The following is a 27,990-nucleotide window of genomic DNA, read 5'->3' on the forward strand; positions in this document are numbered from 1 at the left end:
GGGCACTTGAAGCCCTGCATTAAGGAAGTTTCTAGTTTAATCAGGTCGACTTCTTTCGTTCAGTATCACGCTTTCTTCAAAGTTTAGTGTCGTTAATTACAGAGGCGAGTAAAAACAATTTCTCTTGTCATAATAATTAAGCTATAATCTATTTACAAATCTCTTAAATATCTACATACATGTCTAACGAACTCTGTTACGATTTACATGTTGTATTGCATAATTCTCAAAACATTGCAACGTCAATAAATATAATTATATATTCGATATAATTTTTTCTTAATTTGCACCGTAGTCTATTATAAAAACATTTTCTCGATCTTTTTATAGCTTACTTCAGCTTTAAATTATAACGTTGTTGCAGTCTTGCTTTTGTTTTTCTCACAAGTTGACAAAACACTTTTTACAGTTACCATGGTAACACGGTAAAGTTGACAATCTCCTTTAAGTCTCTCTTTGTTAGGCAACCAGAGAACCTTCACTGTCTCAAGATCACAAATGGCTCTCAAAAAGAACGTCACAAATGTACAACAGCTAAGCTAGTAGAAAGTATCAAGTCCTTTTGGAATTTTTTTTTCCCACTGGCAACATTTCAACGCATTCTAGTTGCATTCATGCCAGCAAAAGATTGGGAAAAACTTTGCCGCGATTTGAGCGACTGAAAGTACTTACGAGGTTTAAAAATCAGTGCTTTAAAAGCTTTTTTGTACTGTTCGTTCAAGCAGCCATAGCAGACAGGATTTAGGGCGTTAGGCAACCACACAATCAAGTACATGTATTCAGATAACGGTTGCATGTAAGGTAGATAACCCAAATCTTGATTGAACTCATAAATGAGGTACAGCGTTTGGAACGGAAGGTAACAGAACACATATACAAGCAGCACAGCTATCAACATTCTCAGAAACTTTCTCTCTATCATCTGTCTCCGAAGCGCACCCGCAGGATTCATGTTCAGCTTGTTAAGATTAACCATCGAGGAGCGCGGGCTCGCGCTGGGCGTGGAGTTCAGAGAGCTTGATCGAAGGGGCCTGAGGGCGATTGGTATAAGACGCACGTGTTTTAAAGTGGTTGTGATTTTCAGGTACAACGCCGAGATGACAAGTACAGGAAATAGGGCCTGTACAGTGTACATTGTTATTGTGTAAACGCGACGATATAAAGTATCTTTGACGAAGTCTTCTGAGAACATATCTATGCAGTAGTAGGTATACGGGCTGTCTGGGTAAGCAAAAACTGTCATAGCTCCATACGAGGGCAGAGAAAACAAAAAAGCGAACAGCCACAGCAGCGCTATAATAAGTCTTGTTTCCGATCTAGACGGCCGTGATACGAACGGGAACACCACGGCGCGAAAACGATCGCACGCAATGGCTACCAACGTGTTCGTTGTCACGAAGTTGAACAGGACGACGCTTGGTTTAAGAAGTTTACACATGGCTTCTCCCATGAGCCAGTTTCCAATGTAGAGTTCTGGTAGCAAAAATGGAAGACACAGTATAGATCCAATGTCGGAAACTGCTAAGTTCATTACCAAGCAATACGTACTAGTCTGAAGGCGACGACTGCGTGTGGAAATTATACATACAGCCACATTGCCCACCAGAGCAAACAAGATGATAACGGCGTAGATTACAAAGCGAAATATCTTAAGAGCTGGTGGTTCGACGTAAAATGGGAGATCATTTGGTGGTAAGGCAGACTCCGAGGCGTTTGGAGGAGCCACAGTTGCATTCAGTTGATTTGCCATTGTCAGGGTTGCTTCAAAGTAAAGTTCCTCACTTCTTGCTGTCTGCAGCACTTTTGTTCCTTGAAGAACAGAACAGAGAAGTATAAGTGCAAAGCTAATTACTCTAAAGTAACCTTCCTACAAAGGCGTAGTCGGGTGAGTTTTGGCCATCCTTGCACATGTGCTCTACACAGAAGTGTGCATGAAACATTTCAGCCAACAACTTACATCTTCCCACCGAAATCCCCAACCTCCCCCCTACCACTAGCCTCCCACGCAGTCGTTCTTAGGGGCGATCGTGTTTCACCACGATCGCCCCTAAGAACGACTGCGTGGGAGGCTACCCTACCACCACCAGAGAAAATATCTCAGAAGCAACGCTCCAATAATAATAATAATAATAACTTTATTTATCCTGGTAGACCGGTCAGTCAATCAAGGAGATTGACTGGTATCAATCGATGACCAGTATAAAAGCACAAAATTTACAAAGCATAAAATTTAAAAGCATAAAAAATTACTAGCATAAAATTTACAATTACAAATCTAAAAACTATGAACTCCTCCCCTTCCCCTCTTCCCCAACCCAACTACATCGTTCTTCCATACAGTATTCATCCTCGGAGACCCAGAGGCAATTAGCGGTGGCGAGGGAAGTCTTAAAGGCGGGAAAAATCAGCGAAGTCATATGCACCTAAAATTTATAAGACACAAAATCCCTACAAAATAAAGATCCATCGACTTTTGCGACGCAAAATTCCTTTCAATAATAAACCTTTCAGGCAGAAAGCCCTCGCGAAAAAGCCTTTTAAACAAAAAAAAACAAGTTCTGTGTTTTACAATCTTGCAAAGGTTTGACCGTTCATGCTCGAGTTTAGCTTTTTAGTATAGCACTCTGTTCGTGTTCATCTGTTTACTGACGTTTCGAGATTTGAAGAAAAATTCTTTGTCACGAAAATGCCGCAGTTAAAAATCGTTTAAAGCAACTGTTTATTTACAGATACTTGTAATTACAGTCACATCCTGTCTAGGCTGCGGCAAAATACGCCCCTTCGCACTCAGCGGTGAAAAAATGTCGCTCTTGTGGTTTTCATAATTTTGTTGTGGGGTGTGTGTGTGACAAAAACCACGCAAGCACACTAATTCACATTTAGACTAATCGCCCTCGTTTTCTATAAGCGAAAAGTTTGTCTAATTGTTTAAATAGACCCTCTAAAGACACTCTTCAATTTTATGGATTTTTAAAGTTAAAAAGATCAACGCTCGCGATCGTATTGTGTTTTATCGGTGAATAAGCAATAATGGGAGGAGAACCAATCACATTCGCGGATTTCCGATAGAACACGCTTGGTACATGGTGTCTACTAATTATAATTATTCGCGGCCTTGTTCAGGAAGCGAAAGATGTCGGTGGGCTATATGTATTAACAGTTCATCGAATGTTCTCTACAGGAAAACCAGAGTAATAAAAGGGTCATTAAGTTGTGGCATAAGCTATCCCGGCGGTAGGTATTCGGGAAGGAGGAAGTAGATCCGAAAAAGGCTTGACCATATTTGGTGCTGTTCAGTCTTCCCCCACAGCATGGACGATGACCTCACGTTACCACAGTCAACATCAACAAAACACACTTGACGTCACGAACCCAACGGTTGTAAAATGGTTAAAAATCACGTTGCATATCTACGGTAAAACGATGAAGAAATTACAAAAACCTTTAGGCGATAAAGAGTGCGTGAAGTTGCAAAGAGCTGACATACCTCTAAGTTGGATTTATCCCGGATTTATCTCAAAGCATATGGGCTCCAAATTCCGACAAAAGCAATTTGCGCGCAAAGTTTTGAAAATCTCTTTCCATAACCTGGTAAGATAGATACACAGTAATCTAAAGCTCGTGTTACCTTGCTCAAAAACGTGTTTGACTTTTATATCGAGATATTTTAAACAGATGGACTGGTGAGAAGTATGTTGTTCTTTCACACGTCTTTACTCACGCCGTGAGCGCTAATGACATCGGCAAAGGCGACGAAAATTACTCTAGCAAAAATAACAATAAAAATACTAGGGGGGTCCTCTCAGGTTTGTGTAATTTAGTGGTTAGTAAACTTGGTAAACACAAATTGATTTACGATTTTTAAATGCACGAATGTCGGGCACAAAAAGAAAGTTAAAGCCCACTGGAACAATCAACGGTGAGGTCTTCCGGAACGTTTTAATGCCATTTGAAGCACTTCAAAGACTTCAAAAGTAAACGTTGAAAACAATAGATTTATATTCGGCTGTATAAAACTCAAATGCAGCGTTGATTTTGGACAGTCTCTTTTGCAACGGCAACCTTTTCTTCCTTCTTTTGCTTTACTTTCTCTCACATCGGTTTTTGGCAGCACCTTTGATGTAATTTTTTTCACCACCCTTCACCAAACATTCTCATCTTGCAAAGATAATTTTGACACCAGTGTTATCTTAATTCTTAAACCTGGCCAGCTAGTTCTCTCGTTTCTCTGGCCATTATCCAGGGCACGAGATGTAATAAATAAAATTCTATATATAACAGTGCCTGTTGTCCTTTAGAACTGCCCAGACCAGCCAACAAGCGGTTTGAATTAACATTTTTTAGGTGAAATAGCATCGCTTGGATGACACATGTCATAAGAGTCCTAAAATGCATCTAATCGCTTACAAATTCTTCTCGAGAGCACTCGACATGAAAGTCAACCGTCTGTGTCTCTATCTTAATATTTTCAACTGCAAGATTGACTCGCTGTAGCTTGATGACTCTCGTTCTCAATCTCGCAAACATTCCACAGAAAACCTTTCTTTCACATTTAAGTAATGTGAAAGAAAGGTTTCCAAGTAATGCTGCATTACTTGGAATCGACAGAACTATTGTCTGTATCTAGGTTTACATCATAACAAACTGCATACCAAAAATGAATCGCAACGAACCCAAATCTTCTTCGAATGCTAACTGAACTTAAAACAAAGATTCCTGTTTCAAAATCTTCAACTGCTTTGCTAAATGCACCTTATTTCAGATCTGCAGAATTTGCTCCGGTATACGGTTTAACGCTCAAGTTGACAATAAGGTATCGATCTATATCGAACATCTTAAAAAACCATCTGTAAGCTATAAAACATCCCTTATACCAAATACGTCTTTGCTACTTAAATCTGCTTACCAAAGATAGCATAAACATTTGACGAAACTCTGCAAAAACGATTTAACATACCGTGCCGACAAGATGGATTAAAGGAGCCCCAGACACCAGTAGCAGGCAGTCGTAATGTTGGTACCGACTGACACAAGACCTAGCTCTTTACTGAAGTATCAGCCCGTTAGGGGGTAAAATGATGTACTTCTCCACCCAAATGCACGAACTTAGCCGGTATAGGTTTGCCAAGTTTTACAACCCAAAGAGATGTGTCGAACAGTAGTCCGTCTTTGAAGATTAAACGCTCATCATTGTCAATAGAGATCTGCTTAGATAATAAGACGGACTTCAAAGTCAAACGGTATAACAAAGCAACAGATGGGTCAATAATGAGGTCTCAAATGTTTGTTTGATAGAAACACAGCAGCTAGCAGCAGGCATGCAGGATATGCGATGCATAAAGCAGATGTTTTGAGCACCAAATGATATACTACATTGATTATGTAAAAACACGATTCAGTTTGTTTGTTTGCTTTATTGGAATACATGAGTGTGTCTTACTTCAATGTATGTTGCCTTACACGCACAAAAATTAACCTTACATGCATTTTCGTGACTTCAGTTTTGTTTCCTTTGTTTTTTTACTTTTTTCCGACGAGGTGAGAAATACAGGGGCAGAGAAGGGCCTAGAAACAGATCTAAACAAACCCTACTCTCAAGCGCCCCCACCCCGCTCAGTACACTGAAGTTGCTGTATTCGCAGTTATTGGAATATATATTTGTCGATTTGTTCCCGTTTATACAGAAGCCTAGGGCCCCCAAAAACACTCGTTTAGCGCACGTGCAGTCAGTCCAGGGGGCATGTTAGAAAGCAAACCGGCCACATCCAAGATCCTAACTGAATGCCAAGAAACACAATGCATCAAACGGAGTTGGATAGAGAACAAGAAAAATAAATGCAAAACATGATCGCTGTGAAGTAATTTCACCAATTCCAATAATTTTCACTAATGATCTCTAATTGGAGAGTTTCCATCAACAATGCTGAGCAGGGATATCATCGGCAAAGTTGGTCTTTTAATATACCGTCTCATCCTACTCAGTATTGACTTTTCGTGTAAAGGATCCAGAGCATGCAGGTATGCATGTGCTACGGACAGGCACTACAACTACAAATACACACGGATCAAGGCAAGCACTGAAGTCTCAGACAATAAGAACCTGGCCAAAATATTCGCTATATTGAGTGAAACGCTCTTTAGTCTTGAAATTTCAGTTTTTAGTCGATGGGTCGTTCAGGTTTTTGCGCAATAGCAGTTGAGAGCTAATTAATAACGTAGCTTTTTCCACAGATCTGAAACCATCTACTGACAGACACTTTCAAGCTTTAAAACCACAACTGTGCGCCTTTTATGAGGAAACATAATTAATATTGAAGTTCAGCTCTTGTTAAACGCAATTTGCTAAAGTTTGAAATATTCACCCGTAACAAGACAGGGTAGCAAATTTGTCGGTGCACTTGCCTTACATTCAAAGTGTTCTGTCAACATTATGGGGCGCAAGATATTTTTTTGCCCGAGGGGTGAAAATTGATCAAGATCAAGGTCTCAAATAGCGGTATCTTTCAAAGACATAATAAGACTTTGGATTTTTCTAAGACACGAAAGCGAGAGTCTTGGACTTCGTCATGGGACCACTTACGTTACGTCTCTCGAATTTACTCGAAATGTAACCGTAATAATATGATTCCGGTTATATTTCGCGTAAATATATTTTTTCTTTGCGTAAATATAAAATTGAATTTCAGCTCTTGTTGAACGCAATTCGCAAAAGTTTGAAATGTTCACCCCTGACCCAGACAGGGTAGCAAATCTTTCGGCGCACTTGCCTTATATTCAAAGTGTTCTGTCATCATTGAGGGGCGCAAGATTTTTTTCTTTTTTGCCCGAGGGGTGAAAATTGACCAAGGTCAAAGTCTCGATTTGTCTTAGACACAAGTGAGATAGGTTTGGAGTTTTTGGACTACGCATTGGAACCAAAGTTAAAGTTCTCAAATATACACGAAATATAGCCGTAATAATATAAAAGTATAACAAACATATTTTGATGTATCTTGCTCCTTCTAAAAAAAAAAAAAAGGAAAGGAAATTAATGAGAACATATTGGTAAGGTATGTGTTCAACAATTCAATATACAAAAGATTGTGATTTTTTCATTCAAATACAGTGAATTAACGGCAAAGATTATACTTAATGAGCTTGTATGCTTCTTCCTTTATACTTATTTTTATACTTTGGTGGACAAAGACTTACTTCTGAAAATATTGCTTCAGTGGCTTCGAATGGCGATAATATAAGTTGCCTCAGTAAACTTGCTTTTAAATTTAGTGCAAAGCGCTACTTGACATACACCTATTTGCAATAACGTTGTCATAGGAAAAAGGAAAAAAGAAAAAAGGTAAATAGGAATTAATTAGCGTAGTTTCATAACTGGTAGCATTTTCAGAAAACTCACGAGTTTTTAACTGCACACTTCGAGTCCACTTTTTTATGCTGTAACAAGATAAATTGATTTATTCGTATTTTGAGGCATTTTGAGGCCATTTGTGCGAATAAAGTTCATGCATGCGCTTAATTAATTCCTATTTGACTTTTTCCTATTTGACTTTTTCACATTTTTCTATGACAATCTTATTGCAATTAGGTGTATATACAAACATAGTAAAAAAATGTTTAATACTGGGTCACACAGTTTTGCATATATACAGCTAATTCGAGAAAGGTTGTCGGAAAAAAGCACAAAAGTGCACGCGACAAGACCGAAAGGTAGTATGGGTAGAAGAAGAGAGCAACTGCACGTGCTGAATACTAATAAGGTGGCGACATGACAAACGCGAATTTGCACATTTTCTTTCTCTTCAGACATGTGGAAACGAGGACACGAGGTACTTTAAGCCACGCTGAATTTCAGAAGAGTTTTAAAAACTCAAAGACATGCGACAGTAAAAGCAAAGCTACAGAAAAAGGCCTCCTGAGAGAAAAACAAAATCTTCACGTGCAAAAATACAAACTTGTACATTTCCTCTAGGCCAATATGCAAAATTCAAGTGAATACCCAGGCCACCTTTCGGTCTTGTCGCGTGCACTTTTGTGCTTTTCCCGACAACGTTTCTCGAAATAGCTGTATACGGTTAGGTTTTATAAATCATTGGCCTTGCTGGTAACAATTGGATCAACCTGGTGGATTTTTGTGCACCCTGGTAGAGTTTTTGCTAAAAACCTGGTGAACAACCAGGTTTCAGAAGGGTGTTTTTAATAATATAGGAATTAGACACGAAAACGTTAAAAAAGAACCGTGTTGAAAGTCGGGAAAGTGGGTCTACGGTATGAATCAATCATCCTGTGAAAAAAAATTCTTTATAAATCTTTACAGACATCTAAGGCTCATTAACAAACATTCCGATCAGGAGTATCGCGTTAATAAACAACTCTCTCCCGAATCCTAGAATAGCTTAGAATCTTTGACCTCTTTTTGCTTCATTTCTGACGATCGAGTTGTTGCCAACTGATCGATTTGAAATACCTCCAATATAATGACGCCGTCCAATTTCCTACTGGAGTCTATCACAAACTTTTGACGACAGGAAAGGAAATCCTAACTTGACAAGACGCGATGAATTCCACTTGAAAGCAGACACGAGAAACACAGACATCAACACGTGACGGAGCGAAATTCCACAGGGATGATCAGTTTGGACCTTTTTAAAATTCCTCACAATAAAAATAAACAAAATAATAAAAACTGTTTACTAACACACCAATCACAACAGGGCCATTTCCTTGTAGTTACGATTGCATTCTATAAGTTCCGCATTTGTATTTCAGTGGTATGAAATCATCTTGACAGAATGACCTAGTGTAAACAAGATTTCAACCGCATAGAGTGTGCCGCTAAATGGTTTATTTTCATTCCCTGCTAAAATGATTTCTCACTTCGTAAACTTGAAAGCTCCCTGCCGATATAAAAATTCAAAGCAGTAATTAAATCTTCTCTCGCAAATAACAGGGCATCCTTGTCTTTCCGCTTGAATTTTTCTTTCCGTTCAAAAACGCGCGCGCCAGTTTGTGAACGACGTTCACGGTAACACAGGAACAATACACCCTTTGTTCCCCTTATTCAGGAAATTATAAAACTTGCGGTAAACACAAGGGGCACACAAGGGCAGAACTCGAAGAAAGCCTCATAAACGGTTACTAATGATACGCTACAAGGTAAAAAAATGTGTTGCCGATAGATCAGACCCAGGTAATTTAGTATAGGTCTCCAAAAAAATAAGCTATGCCACTCCAACAGAACGCAATGCGTAGCTAATATAACGCAGTATTGCTTGCTAAGCATATGAAAAAGACGACAAGAGCTAATCTGAGATCTTACGAGTGATGTCCGCCAAATGATACGCGAAATCGTATACATGTTCGCCAGTAATTCATGAAACAGACTTCCATTATTTAGATTCCAAAACGTCTCATTTCTGTTTACGGCACATTGTTAACAGAATGATGATCAGAAAACAAAATCTTTCTTGTACTTTCAAATTCCCAGAAATAAGGCAAACACGATGTACGGAATTGATGTTTCGAAGTTTGGGAAGAATAGGCTTTAACCATCACTAAATTGCAGCGACCAAACGGCTGCCATCTACACACACATGTACTGAAGATGTAGACTAGGGACTAACTTCGTAAGTTGACATGTTTATTGGTAATCGGCAAGAGTGTATGAAGCTTTTATTATCAGTAAAAGGGGTCGTAAAACTTGTGCCCAAAAAGTGATGCACACATCAATCTTACGCCCTGTCAATTTTTTTATTTTCTTTATTAAACTTTCTCCCAATTGCACGCCCATGAGAGATTTGCTTAATTGACTACCAAACGGCAAAGATGTCGGATGTATGGGAAAAAATGTACAATTCCAATCAATTCCAAGTACTTCGTACATGAAGATCCTTATCTCTGACACGGGAAAATATAAACCTTATTAGCATTTGCCATTATATACAAGATGAATACTAAAAGGAGTTTTCAGTACAGTCCGGTTAAGATATCATGATGTACACACAAAATGGCGAAGGTTCCTTTGCTGTCAGTTTGTAAACGGGATGCCTAGCCTCAGCGAAGAATTTGTTCGCAATAAAATCGAACTTACTGCCTTTATATTACAAGAAGATAGCAATAGAACATTAAATACTCATAGACGTAACATGACCAGGTCATACCTCAAATCTCTTGTCCCTCTCAATGTAGTTAATTCCACAACACAATCCTTTGAGTCCTCTGTCACTAGATCGCTATTGTTGTGATGTGTTCAGTTCACGAGCCAAAAAAATTTAACCTCCGGCGACCGTTTGGGTATGTCTATATTGCACAATCAAAACCACTAACACCTTGGTTTACAAACGAAACCACAGCGAAACGTATTTCCTGCGGAATAGCCGTGCCATGACGCAAAATAAACTTCCTACGCAAAGTTAACAAATTATCAAACCCTAAACTTGAAAACCAGAACGTCGCTGAAGAGTGGTTGTCTGGATAGGGCGCGAAGGTTCTGCTAGATCTGACGTGTAAAGGTCAATTCTTGGCATTCTTCGCCGTCATCAAGAATATGTGTTATTTTACACTATCGCGAGCGAATGTGTTTTCAGTCGAGACGGAATTTTTTTGTCTTTGAAAAGAAATAATATGGGTTTTGGCTTGCATGAAAATTTATAGCTGAAGTCACAGCGGTAGCCCGCGCCAAAGATATGATCTTAGTCTGAATTGCACGAATTACCTAGCCTAAATGAAAGGCGGCTGTATTCGCAGGCTACGAATTACCACGCTGTGACGTAAATTCATTTGCGATGGCAAAGCGTTTATCTTATCTAAACTCTTTCTCGTCTGAATGCAGTACAATTTAATTCCAAATGAATTAATAGTTTTTGTCAACTTGCGCGGAAAAAAAGATATCGGCTGCCACAACCTTCGACGAAAAATGTCATTTTGAAAATATTTTAAAATAAAATTATATCCCTATCTAGTATTTTTAGGTCAATCGCAATGTTATTCAGTTTCAGTAGATGTGGCCGGATATGGAGATAAGCAGACAAAAGCTTAGAACTAAATCCTATTAACTTACGATTGAAACCTCAGATAAAAGACAATTTATAGAACACAACATAAGCATATTACATGCATCAATTGATGACCAGAGCAGAGACGTATCTCTTACAAAGAATAAAGCCTTACAGTAAATACGACTAAAACATATTAATTTGAATCATAAAGTGAAAGGTCAAACTTTCAGAGCATAAGAGTGTCGTGAAATATGCATCAATCATCTCGCATCCACACCACCCCTACCCACAGCTAAACTCCCACGGTTATAGCCAGAATATGCACCATTATGTTGGTCACAGGGGCAACAAATCTATCAGCACACATGCCCTATATTCTCTAAGTGTTCTGTCATCGTAGCGAGGTGCGCGCGCACAATGAACTTTTTTTTTCATTGTGCCTGAGGAGTGAAAATTGACCGGGTCTTGGGCATAATATCTTTCGACAGAATTGGTCTCCTTCGCTTCAAAGCGACGGCGACAGAGGTAATCGACTTCGTCATGGTACTAAACCATCTCTACTTACACCTAAAACATGCCAACTAGCGTGACTCGACGAAAAAAGATCTGTAAAGTTCTAACATTTTAATTGACGGGGGCGGCGTAGGAAGAGGCGAGGCTAAGCCGGGTTTCGTGCGCAAAGTCTCTCGTTTTAGCTAAAGCTGCAAAATCTCAGTTGTAGAATCAGATAGAAGACTGATAATTTTTGGCACCATGGTTTAGTTGATAAAAATCTAAATAAAACGAAACGGAATTGGATAAAGAAAGTGAACTGCATTCCAGTTTCTAGCCGTGGGCGTTAAGTCTGCCAAAAAATACAGACTGAATTCTTTTCTGTTAAAAGTATAAGAAATGAATTACCGTATTTTCTCGATTAAACTCCCCTGACGTTTATTTCAAACTTGGCATGGCCGACCCGGCGTTTATTTGACTCCTGCAGTTTATTCGAGCCCAATGTTCATTAAGCAAGGGGTTTTATAATAACATTATTTTTGACAAACATACATCTTCCTAAAGCCCGGGCCAAACGAGGATGAGAGTTGATGAGAGTTCAAACTCTCACTCTCGTTTGGCATGGAACTCTCATGCACTCTCATCGACTCTCATGCGCTCTCATCGACTTTGAACGTGCTCAAATTTTTCATGAGAGTCGATGAGAGTTTGACGGACTCTTGTTCTCGTTTGGCCCGAGTTGATGATAGTCGATGAGAGTTGACGAAAACTCTCATGAGAGTCAACTCTCATCAACTCTCATCCTCGTTTGGCCCGGGCTTAATATACCTACAGCTTATTATACCTCAAATAAATACCTGAGGAGCCTATTTTCAACTTCACTTCGGAGACCCGGCGTTTAGTCGAGAAAATACAGTACATATCATTCTGTGCGTAGCTACATCACATTCACTTCGCCCTTCGCCCATTTCTCTCGGGCATCGTCGTACCACTCGTGCATCTTCGAGTGGCGTGGTGTACCATAAAGGGGGTGAAACTGGCAGCGAAAACAAACAACCAGAAGCGTCCAGTCTTGAGTGGAAGCGAATATGATCGATTTCCCCTTTAAGCCCGGTTTTCACTAGCGAGACAAGCCTAGGATAAAAACATTTTGATTCACGTGTATTTGTTTTTTCTCAGTGTTTGTTTAGACTCGTGCTTACGCTCATGCGCGCCTGGGCTTCTGCTTGTGTCGTTGGTGAAAATCAGGCCCTATTGTTTGACAGCGAGAAAAACAGAAAAAAAACGCAAGGACTAGTTTTAATTTTACGAAAAATACCCCCGCTGTCAGTTGCATGCAAAAAAGAAAATATCCCGCACTCTGATGAAGCATTTAAAGCTTGAATATCGTGCTATAACCTGCATAACTACTAGTGCTGCCCCAAGCGTCCCGTCTCCTGCTCCCTTGGTAGTTTTACCGCGCTATTGAAAATGGCCGTCCAAAACAGGAGCATGGCGTTTGCCGATCTCATCAGAAAAACGTACATATAGAGACACAGATCGACAGATGAAAAAGTAAAGTTTCTTCATAGCGGGCGTTTCAAGTGATTTTTGAGATAGTTTGCGCTTCTAAAAGTGATCGACATCGAATTCCTCTTTATGATATCAATATATAGTCATGCCCATAAATTCTCTCAATCAGTATTACAAGAAATGTATGGAGACCATATAGGGAGAAATTGTATCTCGATATTGTGGCTTGAAGGGCTAAGAAGTCAACAACGTCAACATGGTCAAACAAATAACCTCACTATGTGACTTTTAATAAGGCAATAATAAAACCAGGTGTATGATTAAATTATATAAACAGGCTTGAGATAAGACGAAAATGCGAGAGCACAGGAAATAATGTTTATTAATTAAAAGAAGATTTTAAAAAAACTTAAGCCAAAGGTTATCACTGATAACACTGCTTGGGAAAACAAGGAAAAGTTATTAATATACGATACACAGGAAATGAGAAAAGTCGAAATATTCAACGCAGAGCATATATGTTGTAATAAAAAATATATATATATATATATATATATATATATATATATTTGTTAACCTTCCCACGCTAAACAAAAAAAGACAAAAAAAGACATTTAAAACAGCCTGTCAAATTTGGCATATTGCAGTGCATGAGACAGTATTTTCAGTGAGCGATATAAGTTGAATGATTAAAATCAATATTATATATAGCTATTAATTTATCCTTACAATGTAAGCAATAGATTAAAATCAGCTAAAACAATAGGGTTCTTCGAGTACCACAAAATGTTTGACAAAAAAGGACGCAGAAAAATTTGTTTAAGCGCTGGCCAGACAAAACCTCTCCCAAAAGATAAAATATATCGTTGGCACGATTTTCTTCCTGTCTTGGCGTTATATCAAACGGGAAAAGGCCTTGATGCCTTGATAACTAGCGTTTTCTATTTTAGACACCAACAGTTTTTGGGAATTGTTCAAAAATGTGTCAGCAAGTTTCTGTTTTTAATCTGGAATTGATCACTTAACTGAGCTAACAACAACGCAAAATCAACTGAAGGAAAAATTTGGTTTTGGCGCTGAAATACTTTGAGCGTTCTTTCCATGTCAGCTTTACTGGCCCAACAATAGTATAAGAGTACAGTACTTCCTACTTATATGTGCACAGACCCTACCCTGCAGAATAGGCGAAAATTTTTATGACTTCAGAACTCAAACCTTCTTCTTTTCTTCAATATAAAATAAAGCTGTAAAACTAAGCTAACTTGGCCGTTACAGCACAGCTGCTCTTTCAACAAAGTATTTTCTTTCTCACTCTTTCTTTTGTAATGTTTGTTTATTAATTTTGTCTTCAAATTAGGGACCGTTCATTTTTTATGGGGTAGGGGGCGCTGGTGGGATTTGAAAGATAGTCACTGTTATATATACTGGCCCCCCCTTCTTCATCAGAAATTTTTACTTGGCCCCCCCTCGAAATCCAAATTTTTTCGATGCCCCCCCCCCCCAAAAAAAAAAAAAATAAACAAATAAATAAATCAAAACCCAATAATCAAGTAAAATTTAAATTTATCAAGCCTTATGACTAAAGAATGTACCAGTTTTTCAGTCATAATAATCGACAAACTACATCCCCCCACTAGCTGACATTGCCCTCAACTGTTTGTTTTGTGGATGCCGTCTGTAAGTATGGTTTGACTGCATTTGTAACCCAAAAGCTGTTGGGGTTAGTTAATGGCGTTTGGTACATAACAAGTAGGGGGGTCTGGGGGCATGCTCCCCCGGGAAAATTTGAATTTTCTGAATCTCAAGAATGATATTTTGTGTATTCTGGCAAGATTTTTAACTATTACAGAAGCCCTCATTACAACACTTAAAAGTAAAAATATTTTCAGTGACCCCCCCTTACAGACCATATTTTTGGCTGGTCCCCCTTTGAAGCCATATTTTTTGGGCTAGCCCCCCTCAAATCCCACCAGCCCCCCTACCTCATAAAAAATGAACGCTCCCTTGGCCTCTTTAAACAAACAGATAAATAAAAATCACACAAACAAATAAATAAGCGAGCAATTCAGTCAGTCCGTCATTCAAAGTATTTTATTATAAAACATTGGAAAACTTGAAAACGTACAGAATGAATAAGCATGAAACTTTGCACGAAGATTAACAAAACTGATATCACGAACATGTTAAAAAGAACGGTTTTGCTGAAGAATTACCTTTATTAGATTTTACATTTTGGTTGACGTCAGACGAATTAGAACACTTCACCGCTTAATCACGGAAACATCTCAAAATATAACTTCAAAAAAGACACAAATCACACAAACAAATAATTAAGCGAGCAATTCAGTCAGTCAGGCACGAAAAACAACACATTTTCCGTTAAACAACCTCATAACACTTTTCCTTTTTGATCGACAATAAAGAGAAAATAATGAGAAAAGAAATGGTTGCCAATTAGTTTAGTCAAATCATAGTTTAAGAACAAAACTAAGAATAAGAAAATCCTTTAATTAATATCCAATTTAGTTCTTAACTTCAGCAATAGCCCTTGAACTTCCAATTAATTTTAATTAGAAACTGGATTCGTGGGACTTGCGCAGAACACGAGTAAAGGATATCTTAATTTCCAGAAGAAATTCCATTTTTGTTTGAGCGTCCTACAGCCAAAACTCATCACAAAATACCTGATGATGCGCAGGAGGAAACTTAATCTAATATTTCTGAAATCCATTTGAAATGACAAATTAAATTAAGAATATAAAATTCACATCCTTCATATAAGGAGCAAATGTGAATTCAATCATGCATGCAAGGGGTCTGCTACAATCGCCGAGGGTGTTTCCCGTTTCAGCGCAGTATGCAGGAAAAAGGTGTTCATTTACTGAAATTAACGGAAGAAAAAGACTTTAATACGAGGTTTCCAGAATAGTTAGCCAAGATAAACGATTTAAAATGTCATGACCTGCTAGCTCGATATCAAGTTCATTACTTAAATCTGTAAAGCTTCCTATGAACGATAGTTAATTTATTCTACCAATAAATTACAAACTCGATTTGTGGGATACGCGCGGAACACAAGCTAAAGATATCTTCATTTCCATTGTTCCCGTTAAAAGGATATATAATTATGTCGAAGAATTTCCTTTTTCTGTCTTCGCGCGGCAGAAAAAGACTTTATACGAGGTTTCGAGAATAGTTAGCGGAGATAAACGTTTAAAAATGCCATGATCGTATGACCTGCTAGCTTCTTATCAGCTTCATAACTTAATTCTGTAAAGCTTCTTATGAGCGATCGTTAACTAATAAACTCCGTGAAAAAAATTGAAGGGCAAAAAGGTATTCAAACAAGCTGAATTAAGACCGGTCGCACGGAATTTAGACCAGGAAAGATCACAAAAGATATCATAAAAATATCTTTATAAAGCGTGAACAAAAGGGTGTGTTTTGCAGAGAAGACTAAACCAGGGTGGAATAGTACTTAACCCTTATTGTGGTATTAAGAAAATTCCGGAAATCTCGTCTGGCGTATTAACTTTACAACCAATAAGATTTTGTCTGTGCTTGTTTGGAACTCATCAAGGATAAGCTTTTATTTCCTTGCTCAGCCCCCGCGTAATTGTCACCTCCTAACAACGGACATGAATATATTTGTTGTTTTGTCTACGGGCTAAAAATGATGTACAGAGGTGGAACTCCGGAATAACGAGCCGGACCTACGATTCAACGCGTAAAGTGTTTTTATATCACAATCAAAGAATTTACTTAAAGTTAACCCGAGAAAACCTCTTTTCTTCAATAAGAGCCTTATAATAAAAAATGACGTCGAAAGTGAGCAAGGCCAAAACTTGAATATTCAAGGTTGAATGTTCATGGGTAAGAACTTTACAGTGTAAAACAGAAAACCGTGAAAATTTTACTCTATCTTTAATATCTACATTTCTGCAAAAAAACCGTCGAATGATAGCTCAAACCGCAGGAAACATCTAAAAAAGACAGAGATGAAGCCAGTAGGTTATTTTTCGTGAATAATTTGTCCACTTTTTTCTCTACTTTCTTATTCAAAGAATAACGAAAGTGTTCACGGTCTTCGTGTTCTCACTGTAATCCCCTTCCATTTGCTGCGAAAATGATAAATGAAGACAAGTAACCTTTGACAACAGGTCCGAGCACGTTTATAATGAACATCACATTTTGATTAACGATATTTTTTTGGCCAGATTCTGTGCACCTAATTTTAAAAAATATTCATAATTATATTGCATTATCAGCATTGAAAAAATTCTCGTATAGCAGTCTCAAATTCTAAAAGGCATCGTAACTAAGGTATTTGGGAGTGACAATCTCTTATATACGCTATTTACGGAGAACAGCATTTTTATTTAAAAGAAATCGCCGCAAATTGGGAATCTCCAAACATTCATCGGTAAACTAGTGATAATATATCAGTGCAGTACAAAAAATCGAGAACATTGAAATCGGGATGAAGTGGCATTGCGCAATTTAATTTAAATCCCCTCGCAAATCAGCACTCCAATCAATGTTGATACAGTCAGTAGTAATTTGGACATTAATTTCATTAATCTTTATACCGAACTATTTGTTCAACTGCATAGTGTTACCATGTTAGTCCAATTAAACAATGATAAAAATAAAACGCCCATTAAGTATTAATATTGAACCCACATTGCTTCTATGAAGTCGTTAAACGACATCCTCGAGTTAAAATCATGCACAAGGTCCTAATTGCGCGGCTATAAATCAAAATTGTATGGTTGCCTCCCATTAACAAAACCAGAATACTTCACTTTACCAGAAAACAACCATAGTAAGACTGAGCAAATAAAAAGTATGTAATTTACGCTTTTAATTTGCTTTAATGGCTTTTGCAGACTACAAATCATTTACGATAATCAGATGGTAAGCAAACTATTAATATAAGTAGACAACATTACTAAATGAGGGTAAAACACACTTAAAAACATAACAGTAAAACACATAACAGTGATAAAACGGTATAACGCGTGAGCCTTGTGACTTTTAAATCTATAATTGCGTGGACCAGACAACAAATCCCCTGACCTTTAGGTTAAGCAATTGGCTCCTGGCATTTTTATTTCGTTTCCTTGTGAACGAAACTTTAGTGTTTTGACTTTTGGTTGGGCTCTACTGACTAACAGGAATACAGTTTCCAAATGTCAGCTAGCTGTCCACCAACGGTACAAAACCGATAATTCAAATAAAACTGATGTATTTTAACGTAAAAAATATAACTGAAATGCATCTGAGCTACATTAAAACGGTGTCTCGAGTTGTGTTGTAGATGAATAAAAATGTACCCATTTCTTTGTGATAGTGTGATGTAAATATGATAGAGGAATGGTTGTGTGTTTTATGTACCGTGTTCGGAGAGAGCATGACATGCTGTACGGTTAGCACTTTTTAAACCATTATCAGTGGCAGCAATTTCAACATTTTTTTTTTTGATTTTCACAATTAAAATAGGAGTTGTGATTTATGTTTGGTCATGTGAAGAAACTTATATGGCGTAGATGTACAATTCTTACAGGGCAAATGGACTACAGTTCCTCTAACAATTTGAAAAAGGGACCAGGCAATTCAAACCATTTAAATACACGTATGTTAAAACTAATTCAACAATCGTGAATTAGCTATGAATAAACAGTGCTACAAGAATGTACGAATGAATGTCTCTCATTTGAATGGTTACACTTTGTGCATGTTCATAAGGAATGGCGTATCTTCGTTTCACTGAGAAGTTTACTGGCATGTGAGACTCAAAACGTTTCAAAATATCTCCTATATAAAAAGAAGACTCAACTTACCTTCAGTTACATGCCTGATCCGTGAGAATTCACGTTCGCCTCGTTCATGTTGGACAAATCCTTTCTTTGTTTGCCAAACTGGATGATAACAGGTTTACCTTTGAACAAATAACCGTTTACCAGATTCAAGGCTGCAGCTGCTGTACCAATATCTAACATCAGAAACAATAAAGGGCATTTAAAATGTGTTTTGGCTCTAAAACCTTTCCCACTTCGGCAATGGGACAAACTAAGCTGCGACAAACTAATATATAACTACATTTATATTCAATTTCTCATTCTAAAGGTTCGAAAAACAAAACCTTTTGACGGTACAACACTGTGTAACTTGAATGCGTTTAATTGTCGAACTGAAAAGGGCAAAACGCTTAAGACGTTAATAGGCAAAGAAAACCTTCCCAGAGGGAATGGAAAAAACTGCAAAGCCAAGAATTGAACAGTGTATGAAATAGATCACACTTCTGCACAAAAGGAAAAATAATGTCATAATGAGATAACGACTCTCACCCGGCGTCGACTTCTCGTGCAGCACTGTTCAGAAAGATTATATTTGGCTGACTTGTTCATGTACATGAAGTATTGTTGAAAAAAAAAAAACACGGTATATACCAGCCATATAACATACCCAAAGTACAAAAGAAAAGGATCGAACGCCTCCCAGCACAACCCCCAATTCTGGCCTTACATATCAATGCCCAGTGATAAAAATATCTTATTGGTGTCAAAAGGAATAAATTAACAACAATAACAATGTCGAACCAATAGACTTTTCTTCCAAGTGCAAACGATTCGTTGATTACCTTTTGGTTTCTTGAAACAGCAATTTAATCTTCCCTTGTTGCACGTTGCCTTAAGTGCTTTATTAAGAAGCCGAAAAAAAAACACTAACCCTGCAAATAATTTTGTTTTTCTAATTAATTTTCCGGCAATTTATAATAATTAAGCAACAGACCACACTTTTTGTGGGTAATCGGTAAACCAACTGGGGATGTTGTGAAAATGAGAAAAAGATCATGAAGTCCTAAAAATCACTAGCCGTCAGGCGAGTGATTTACAAGCTTTCCGAGTGTTCTCCAAATATCCCAAGAACTTGCTTTCTCAACAACAACTGAGGAATACTTTTACAAAGAAAAAGAAATTTGCTTTTAATTTCGTGATCAAGTTGCTTATTCTCAACACATTCATGAGATGATGCGGTAAATCAATCATAGCGGCTGAAAGAATGAAACAGGTTTAGCTCCACACACAAAATCCATGGATCAACCTCACGAAAACTTTTAAAAGTTAGAGCAGTTTTCAATTCAGTGTCGTAAAACGAAAACCAAAGTAATTACTCTGGCCAATCACAAAGGACACAGACAATCCAGTGAACCAATCAAAACTCGGAGCAAATACATGTAGCTGGCACGAAGCGCGGGAATACGTGCGCGAGCGAGTCACGATTGGTTTTGGTTTTAGTTCTGATTGGCTGAGAAAGTGGCGCGAGATTTTTAAGCCAATCACTAAGCATAGTAATGCAAAACCAAAGCAAACGCAATTTACTTTCGACACTCAAGTGAAAACCGCTCTATAAGGCCTAGTTCAGACATCGTGCTCCTGCCGTGCCGAACTAAATTGCAATTAGGTTCGACTGTAGCACGGCAGAAGCACGACTCTGATTCAGACGTCGTGCCAGAGTAGTACCAAATTCAGGAGTACTGAATCTACGTAACAATTAGTCAGCGGTGATCCAACAAAAATGGCGCCGTTTTCCAAATTCCAAACTCAAATAAAAGCTACAGAAAAAAACTTTTCCTTTTGCGAGTACGGCGAATGTTTGTTTGTTTGCCCGACTAGTTTCCGAAAACTTGCTTATTTCGGATTCAGACCCGCTAGCTTCTTCTTCGCCCTGCTCCCTGTCATTAGTGTCATCTACTTCGTTGAATGAAACATCCTCGATATGCTTTTTAGCAGAAAAATATTCATTGTATTCCTTTGGCTGGCCGCCATGGTTTTTGCCATCTGGCAAAAATCAATTTGCATACTTTTAAGTATGCAACTGGCGACGATGTTAAAACATCGTCACCAGGGTCTTCTCCGTTTTCAAAATGGTGGCTAAACACGGAGAAGACCCTGGGAACGAGGTTGTGCGCATACTCCGTAATGGAGAATTATTCTCGGGTCTCCTCGTAACTCCTCGCGGGAACGTAATCCCGCCAAAATACATTAATACAATTTATGAATTTGGTTTGGTGCGGCAAAAGCACGACGTTTGAACCGCTGCCGTGCCAGAGTCGTGCGGCACGACATGCCGTGTCGAACTAAATTGCTTTGCCGAACTCAATTCAAAAGTTTGATTCAGACGCCGTGCTTCTGCCGTGCTTTTGTCGAACTTAATTCCTAAGTTATTAAAGTCATAAGAAAGGAAGGGAAAAAGGCAATCGGTAAAAGGCAGAAAATGTATAAAACGATTTAAAAGCTACTTTGACGAGGAAATCCAGCAAATTGTGGCTGGAGTCAGTCATTTTAGTATCGCTTTTATTATAAAGTTCACAAAAATAAAACCAACCTGGCATTGTAACGAACGCTTGTCCATTCATCTTTCCTTTCATTAGCCTGAATGCGATTTTCGGTCCCTGTTTCTCTTGAAATCTGATGAAGAGTGAGACTAGGTCTGCCTCTGTCGTCTTGTGATGTAGATTTTTGATAAACAGGACCTGATCACAAAAAAACACAGTCTAACATTTTACTTCCTATTCATTAAATGAACTCTAATGGCAGGGTAGAAACGCTTGCTAGAAAAGCTCAAGGAGTCGGGGAGGGAGGGGAGGGAGGGGAGGGAGGGGAGGGAGGGGAGGGGAGGGGGGCTCATTTCGTTCAATTCCAGGAATGGGTGGCGAGGAGATCTCGAAATATAAAGCTTGAGAGCAATAACGGTGGTCGAAGCAAGCATAACAAATCTCACCGCAAATAAATTAGATGTGGAAGACCTCTTAATGTTATTGATTTCTTTTTTTTTTAACACGCATCTCGTCACAATTAACGATAAAATGCAATTTCTGTGGGCAAATAACCCATACGGTTACTAGGAAAAGGGATTGATGTTCCGAGAGAAGAGAGGGAGGGGGCGGAAACGTCTTTTAAATCATTTCAATTTCTTCAAAAACAAGAATCACTGTACACTGACCTTGTTTGGCTCTCCTGGCTGGTAATTTGCAAATTTTGGAATTTCCTTTATTTGTTCCAGTGACAGCCTATTTTCAACTATTTCCTTCTCGTCAAGAGGTATAATGTTCGGTGGCAAGCTAGCAGAGCCACTCTCCTGATTGGATGAAATACTTTCACCATCACTGTTTTTAAATGGCTTTCCTTTGTCCAAAGAGCTTTGACTGGAGTTGTCCCTCGGATCGTCCTGGGGTTTCCCTTGGTTGTTAGAGGAAGCAGGTCCCTGTTTTGATCTTGATAATATTCTATCTTCTTCCAGCAGTGTTTGCAAGAGTGGATCATTTATGGGAATGACTACAAGAAAAACGACATCTTACAAATGCTGAGGCTTGAATTGTAGTCGAGTATCAATAAGAGAGAGGGCAAGTGTTATAAGAGAGGGGCTAAGGGAAGATCCAGACAAGTCTCATTAATAGGATTACATGCAAAAACCTCTTAAAAATGCTACAAATTACAGGATTTTGCCATCGTCGAGCTCTCAGGCAGTAATCTGAAAGTCACGTCACCCTACGAACCTTTTACTACAAACTAAGGGCGCATCGTATTAAGTAAGAAATGTCATATTTCTCACTGATCATGCGTTAGATGAGCAGTGGCTCAGCAAGTTAATTGGGTCTTCAAGAAAGTAGAGATTCATGAATGAGGCACTAAGAATGAAGCAAGAGCACAAGCCAACCTCTAGCGATCTGTAAAAAAAAAAACGCCATTTCCACATGAAAGGTTGTGCCCAAGGACTCCGTTTGAAGTGGAGGTAAAGACAATTTGGAAATGAAGATGTAACTGATACTACCCTTCATGGAGCAGCTCTTGAAGAACATATAAAAAACCCTGACTTTTACCAATTTAAGTTTTAATGATATTCTCAATGGGCTTTTTTTAACATCTACTTGTGGTGCCGAATTCCTTGCAAATTTATGATCACATTTTCATAAATGTGGTTATAACCTTTTTAAAGAAATTCTTATGAGAGGCTTATCACCAAAATATAGAATAGTGTACCTTGTTTTTTTGGTTGCACTAAATGGCTTAAACTGTTTGCTTTCTCTGTTCCTTTCTGTAGTGACTGTTCAACCTCCAGAGCGTGTCTGCTCAGAACTCGCACATTAGAATATAAATCAGGAGAGGACAGTGCCTCTTCTCGCATTTGAATTCTCTTTTGGAGCTCATTCAGCTTCTCTTGCTCAGCAACAGGGTTTACTCCATAGCGACCTCGTTTTGGGGCCTAGAAAATTAATGTGTAGTTTTTACATGTAATATGCCACTTATGAAAACCTCTGGGCCCGGGGGAGTCAAATCTTGCAGTCTCTTGTGGCCCATGCAAAAGAGGTGGGATGCTGGTCATCTTCTCTTTTAGTGGTATAAATTGCAGATTGATGTCTCACTTGGGTGTTCAAGAAGGAATGTCAAAGGTTTTCACCCATCATTGTGCAGACAAAGAAGTAATAAAATATGACACCTTATTATATGTCTACAATAGTATGCGCGCTCTGATTGGTTGCTGAGCGGGCATTATTTTTTTTTATTGCCGGGTTTTGAAAATTTTTTCGCTCGGCGTTTTTTTTTTTTTGGAAAAAAAAAAAAAGGGGGGGGGAAAAAAAAAAAAAAAAAACAAAAAAAAAAAATATTTTTTTTAAATAAAAAAAAAAAAAAAAAAAAAAAACATTTTTTTTATTAGGGGCGAAAAAGGAAGAAAGGGAGAGAGAAGGTTTTTTTTTTCTTTTTTTTTTTTTTTTTTTTTATTTTATTAAAGAAAAATAAAAAAAAAATTTTTTTTTTCTCTCCCTCCTCCCACGGGGATCCCCCCCCCCCCCTTTTTTTTCCCCCCCCCCCCCCCCCACCCCCCCCCCCCCCCGTCCCCTCCCCACCCCCCCCCCTATAAAAAATACATACATTTTGATAAATTGCAAAAATACATAAATTGCAAATTTCTTCACAACTGAAAGAATTAATTTTGAGAACAGCATCCTTAACTCTTATTTGCCTGTATAATGATACTTGATTACAATAATACTCAATTTTATGAGCCAGGATAATCAGATATACCCTAGCTCTATGAAAAGAAAACCCTTGGAAGACAGATGATTCCTAAAGTTTTATGATGCGTCCAGTGCTAACACCCAAAGACGTCGACGTTATCACCAAATTATCTCTTGCCAATTAAATCACTCACCTTTGGAACATACCCCTCTTGTTCAAGTTTGAACTGAATTTCCTCTGGAGTGAAGCCACACTCTTTTAGAGTTTGTACATACTGTTCATGACTCTGTAACGACTGGTAGTCTTTTAAGCTTAGGGCACCAGTTTTATCAGGACAAAATGGGGCATAAGACGAAGATGATTGAAATGATTTCTTTCTGTTTAACTCACTAAAAGGAAAAATAATATTATTGTGAATAAAAGCAACAATTTAGCAGTCAAAGTGAAAGTCACGGGGAAGCATCTTAGTCTCGTTTAAGGATTGAAATTTCGGACTTTTGGTCTCGCTTGGGTGTTCGGGAATTTTTTTTTTTTTTTTTTTTGTTCATATATTAATTTTTTTTTTTTTTTTTTTTTTTTTTTTGTAAAAAAATGCTTTTTTTTTTTTTTTTTTTTATTTTGTCTCCCCCCTTTGGGGGCCCCCCCCCCCCCCCCCCTGGGCCACAACCCCTTGTAAATGACTACCTCTTTTTAAAAAGCAACCACTCTTTTATGAAACCAATTTTTCATCTAACTGCTATAAATATTTGAGAGCTCTTCTAAGTAACCAGCTCTTCTATGTACAACTACTTTTCTTCTGGTATTGTTGGTCATCAAATCAAGAGGTAATTGACAGCATATCAGTATCAGCCTCTCAACATGGTTAAATTTAAAAGTGGTGCTCCTGCAAGGGAATTTCCTTACAATAAACTGTTGAGAGCAATTATCACAAATTTTCTGAAAAATCCCCAGAAAAGGTCGTAAATTTTTAAAAATCCTCTTCTGTACACTTATAGTGATACATGAAACTGGCCAGCCAAGAAACACATCTGAGAAAACTGTCACTAATTTATATATTAGTGAGTTTAGTGGTACTTGGTGTGTAGTTTAACTTGAAAATGTTCCCCTTGAAAATGATAATTGTAGGGAAATCAGTACAAGATTCAGTATTAGTGTGACGTTTCAAACCTAGTGCTTTCAGTTATCACATTTTACACCAATCTCGTACTGATAGTCTTCTTTTCATGCATCCATGGGTTAGATGACGGGACGAGATCACATACATTGTATGTGGACGGATAGCGGCTGCCAAAGGCGCCTGTAATAATTATGTTGATTTCCCATCTCGTCCCGAGATAAAATTTATTATGAAGCGCATTGAGCTTCGGTAAATGTGCTATAGAAGTACCATTACCAACTGGTCAGCATCAGGGTGGAGTGAGCGCTCTGGGAACATAATTGGATTGAAATTCAAAGTCATACTCATAATCTGATCTGAAGGTCCCTAATTCAGGTGTTTCAAAATGTTTGAAGTAGGTGTAAGCAACAGGAAGCAGGGATGTCGCTAAGGGCTGGCTGCTGGCTAATTTAACCGGCTGAAATAGAACTTAAATCCGGCTGAAATTTCCCATGACAACAAAGACTTAGGTAAACTTTTAGAGCTGCCAAGGCCAGAAAAGCCAGCTAGGCTTGTTGATGAGCCGGCTAAGTGTTTTCTTAGCTACATCCCTGAGGAAGAGTACGCAGCTGTGGCAATACCAAACTTGTCTGCTGGGAGCTGAATGCTATGACCAGAGTAACTGGTCAAGTAGCTGACAGAACTCCAGTGGTCACAGGCTTGTTTCAAAAACCCTGCTAATTTAATAACTCTCTGCACTAGCAAAACATTATATTCAATCCCCAAAAGATACTAACAGTAGTAGTATCTAGAGAGTATCCCCCCCCCCCCTCCAATGGGCATTAGACATTGATCATCATGTACCTTTCCAGAGTAACATTGGTATCCAGTTGATTCTTCACCATTCCCCTCAAGTGCTGGTCAGCTTCAGACTCTGTCCCAGTCCCCGGGACTCCAAGACGTTGATCCTCAAATGGCTTGGAGTCATTCCTGTCCATACGAACCACTCCTCTGCTTTGGTAACGAGCTGGATTTCCACTTCAAAGCAACAAAAAATGAATGGGGTTGCATTCAATGAATAAAACAGGAATACAAGAACTCAATTTAAAAGTATCCTGTGATTATTAGAACCAAGCGCAAGACTTTGTAATGTCCCTAACTCTGTAAACACTTTATACTTACAGCGAGCCCCAGACACGCGGACCCCCCCCGCGCCCCCAACCCGCCGGGACCCGGCGGCGAGACACGACGGCCCGGGACGAGATCACACCTCGACAAGCACCGCCACGCACAATGAACAGACAGCCGGCGGACCCAGGACGGAAAAAGTGGGAGGGCCGGAGAATGGCCGGGAGAGGGAAGGGAAGATGGGCAAACGGGGCCCGAGACAAGAAAGAGGGACGGAGGAGACGACAAACACACTGAGGCTGCGCGAGGGACCGAAAGAAGAGGGAAGGACGAGGCCGGGGGAAAACGCGCAGCCGAAGCCCGGCCCCGGGGGGAGGAGCGCGGGCCAGGGGGGAGGCCGCGCGGAGGGAGAGACAGGACGGGGCGCCGACGGCACAGCGAGCAAGAGGGGCGGGCGGCCACCCACACCCAGGGCCCGAGAACCGAGCGCCAGCCCAGGCGGACCCGCGCCTGAGGGGGCACGAGAGCCGACTGTAGGCATTTTCAAAGTCTAGAATATTTTTAGAATATTACAAGTTCCTTTATTATTATGTACCTATAAGGATGATAGTACTTCAAATACTGAGAAAAATAAAAGTCCTCTTGAAAAATATACATACTAAAACAAACTCTACATAAAATAGGTCTTAGCATTGTAGCACATGCAGAGGCGGGAACCAAGCTTACCATGGGATTCCAGTCTGTTCATACGAGGTTGGATCAGGTTTGAATGGTTTCCCACTAACTAAAAAAAAGGAATAAGCAACTCTCAAATGAGCACGTTAAACACATAATAAATTCAGGATACCAGAGTCAGAGACAATCCTCTCCCTGAGTTACATGTACCCTGGTCAAGCTAACTTTTCACTATTTCGTTGCAGACAAAGTCAAAAAACCGTTCATTTGAGCATCGTAAACTTGTCTCTGGGGGCGAGTCAACTCGGGGAAGCGAGTTGTCTTGTCTCGGCAGGTAGGGAAACCGTGACAAGCGGGACAATTAACAGTGTGCTGAGTATGCTTTCCACTTTTGGGACCGATAAAAAACACTGTCTTGCTCCGCAAAGGCGCCTGGCGAAAAAGAAGGAGTCCGAATACGGAGGAACAACAAATAAGAGAGAAGGCAACCATAACAAGAACGAGAAAAGAAGGCAAACGCACACAAAAGGCGGCGACCCGACACAATCCACAGAGCGAGCAACGCAGCCGAGCAAGACAGTTTCCCAAGCGCGAGTCCCTTAAAAGTAAGGAAAGCCCTGAGTATCACGTTATGCCGAGAACCATAATTTTTAGGTAATCAAAGCACAAATTTATAAAATTTATAGATCACTTATCGTATGAACGAAAGAACATTGTACATCAGCGAATAAAACTACCTTTTGTATAACAATCTCCCACTATACATAGCATGCATCATTGGGTATAAAAACTGTAAACGTTATTGGATACGTACATTTGTCGTGAATTATTGTTGGGTGCAAAAAGTCAAGCTAAGAATACTTTTCTGTTCTTTTCTTATGCAGTATTAAAGCTGCTTTGAATAGAATAAAAAACTCCTACCTGATCCTCCAACCATCTTGGAACTGTTTAAAAAGAAACAGGGAACGAAATTGCCTTAATTTAAATGAAATTCTTGTTCAAGTTTTCCAAATTGTTTACAACTTTCACTGCAAGGCGGCCATTTTTAAAAACATGACTGAGGGGATCTGGG

The 27,990-nt window shown here is 39.0% G+C and overlaps 2 protein-coding genes across 4 annotated transcripts; both read right to left on the reverse strand.

Annotated features, from left to right (window-relative positions):
* Positions 1 to 19: 19 nt before the first annotated feature.
* Positions 20 to 18,955, reverse strand: LOC144655663 (neuropeptide FF receptor 2-like). 2 transcript variants are annotated; one of them, XM_078515958.1, is made up of 2 exons: positions 18,839 to 18,955; positions 20 to 1,809 (listed from the first exon to the last, which is right to left on the reverse strand). In XM_078515958.1, the coding sequence occupies exon 2, from the start codon at positions 1,748 to 1,750 to the stop codon at positions 593 to 595; it is 1,158 nt and encodes a 385-aa protein (XP_078372084.1). In that variant the 5' UTR covers positions 1,751 to 1,809; positions 18,839 to 18,955; the 3' UTR covers positions 20 to 592. The 2 variants fall into 2 exon arrangements, with proteins under 2 accessions (XP_078372084.1, XP_078372085.1); XM_078515959.1 differs by lacking the exon at positions 18,839 to 18,955 and adding an exon at positions 10,155 to 10,749.
* Positions 18,839 to 27,986, reverse strand: LOC144655656 (RNA-binding protein 41-like). Of its 2 annotated transcripts, none has more exons than XM_078515950.1 (8): positions 27,840 to 27,986; positions 26,970 to 27,027; positions 25,980 to 26,153; positions 24,213 to 24,408; positions 23,042 to 23,264; positions 22,005 to 22,336; positions 21,387 to 21,534; positions 18,839 to 18,936 (listed from the first exon to the last, which is right to left on the reverse strand). In XM_078515950.1, exons 1-8 carry the CDS (start codon positions 27,853 to 27,855, stop codon positions 18,845 to 18,847), a joined length of 1,239 nt encoding a protein of 412 aa, XP_078372076.1. In that variant the 5' UTR covers positions 27,856 to 27,986; the 3' UTR covers positions 18,839 to 18,844. The 2 variants fall into 2 exon arrangements, with proteins under 2 accessions (XP_078372076.1, XP_078372074.1); XM_078515948.1 differs by having other exon boundaries at positions 18,839 to 18,990.
* Between the last annotated feature and the right edge of the window lie 4 nt (positions 27,987 to 27,990).

This window comes from Oculina patagonica, chromosome 5, assembly GCF_052425735.1.
Source record: "Oculina patagonica isolate OP01 chromosome 5, crgOcupat, whole genome shotgun sequence".
Classification (NCBI taxonomy): domain Eukaryota; kingdom Metazoa; phylum Cnidaria; class Anthozoa; order Scleractinia; family Oculinidae; genus Oculina; species Oculina patagonica.

What these genes read in the sequence shown, in the direction of transcription:
- LOC144655663 (XM_078515958.1), bottom strand. Translation starts at nt 1,750, where the DNA reads ATGGCAAATCAACTGAATGCAACTGTGGCTCCTCCAAACGCCTCGGAG.
- LOC144655656 (XM_078515948.1), bottom strand. An exon ending in ACCAATGTTACTCTGGAAAG is followed by an intron (nt 24,409 to 25,979) that starts GTACATGATGAT and finishes TTTTCCTTTTAG; the next exon opens with TGAGTTAAACAGAAAGAAAT. An exon ending in AAGAGGGGTATGTTCCAAAG is followed by an intron (nt 23,265 to 24,212) that starts GTGAGTGATTTA and finishes TTAATTTTCTAG; the next exon opens with GCCCCAAAACGAGGTCGCTA.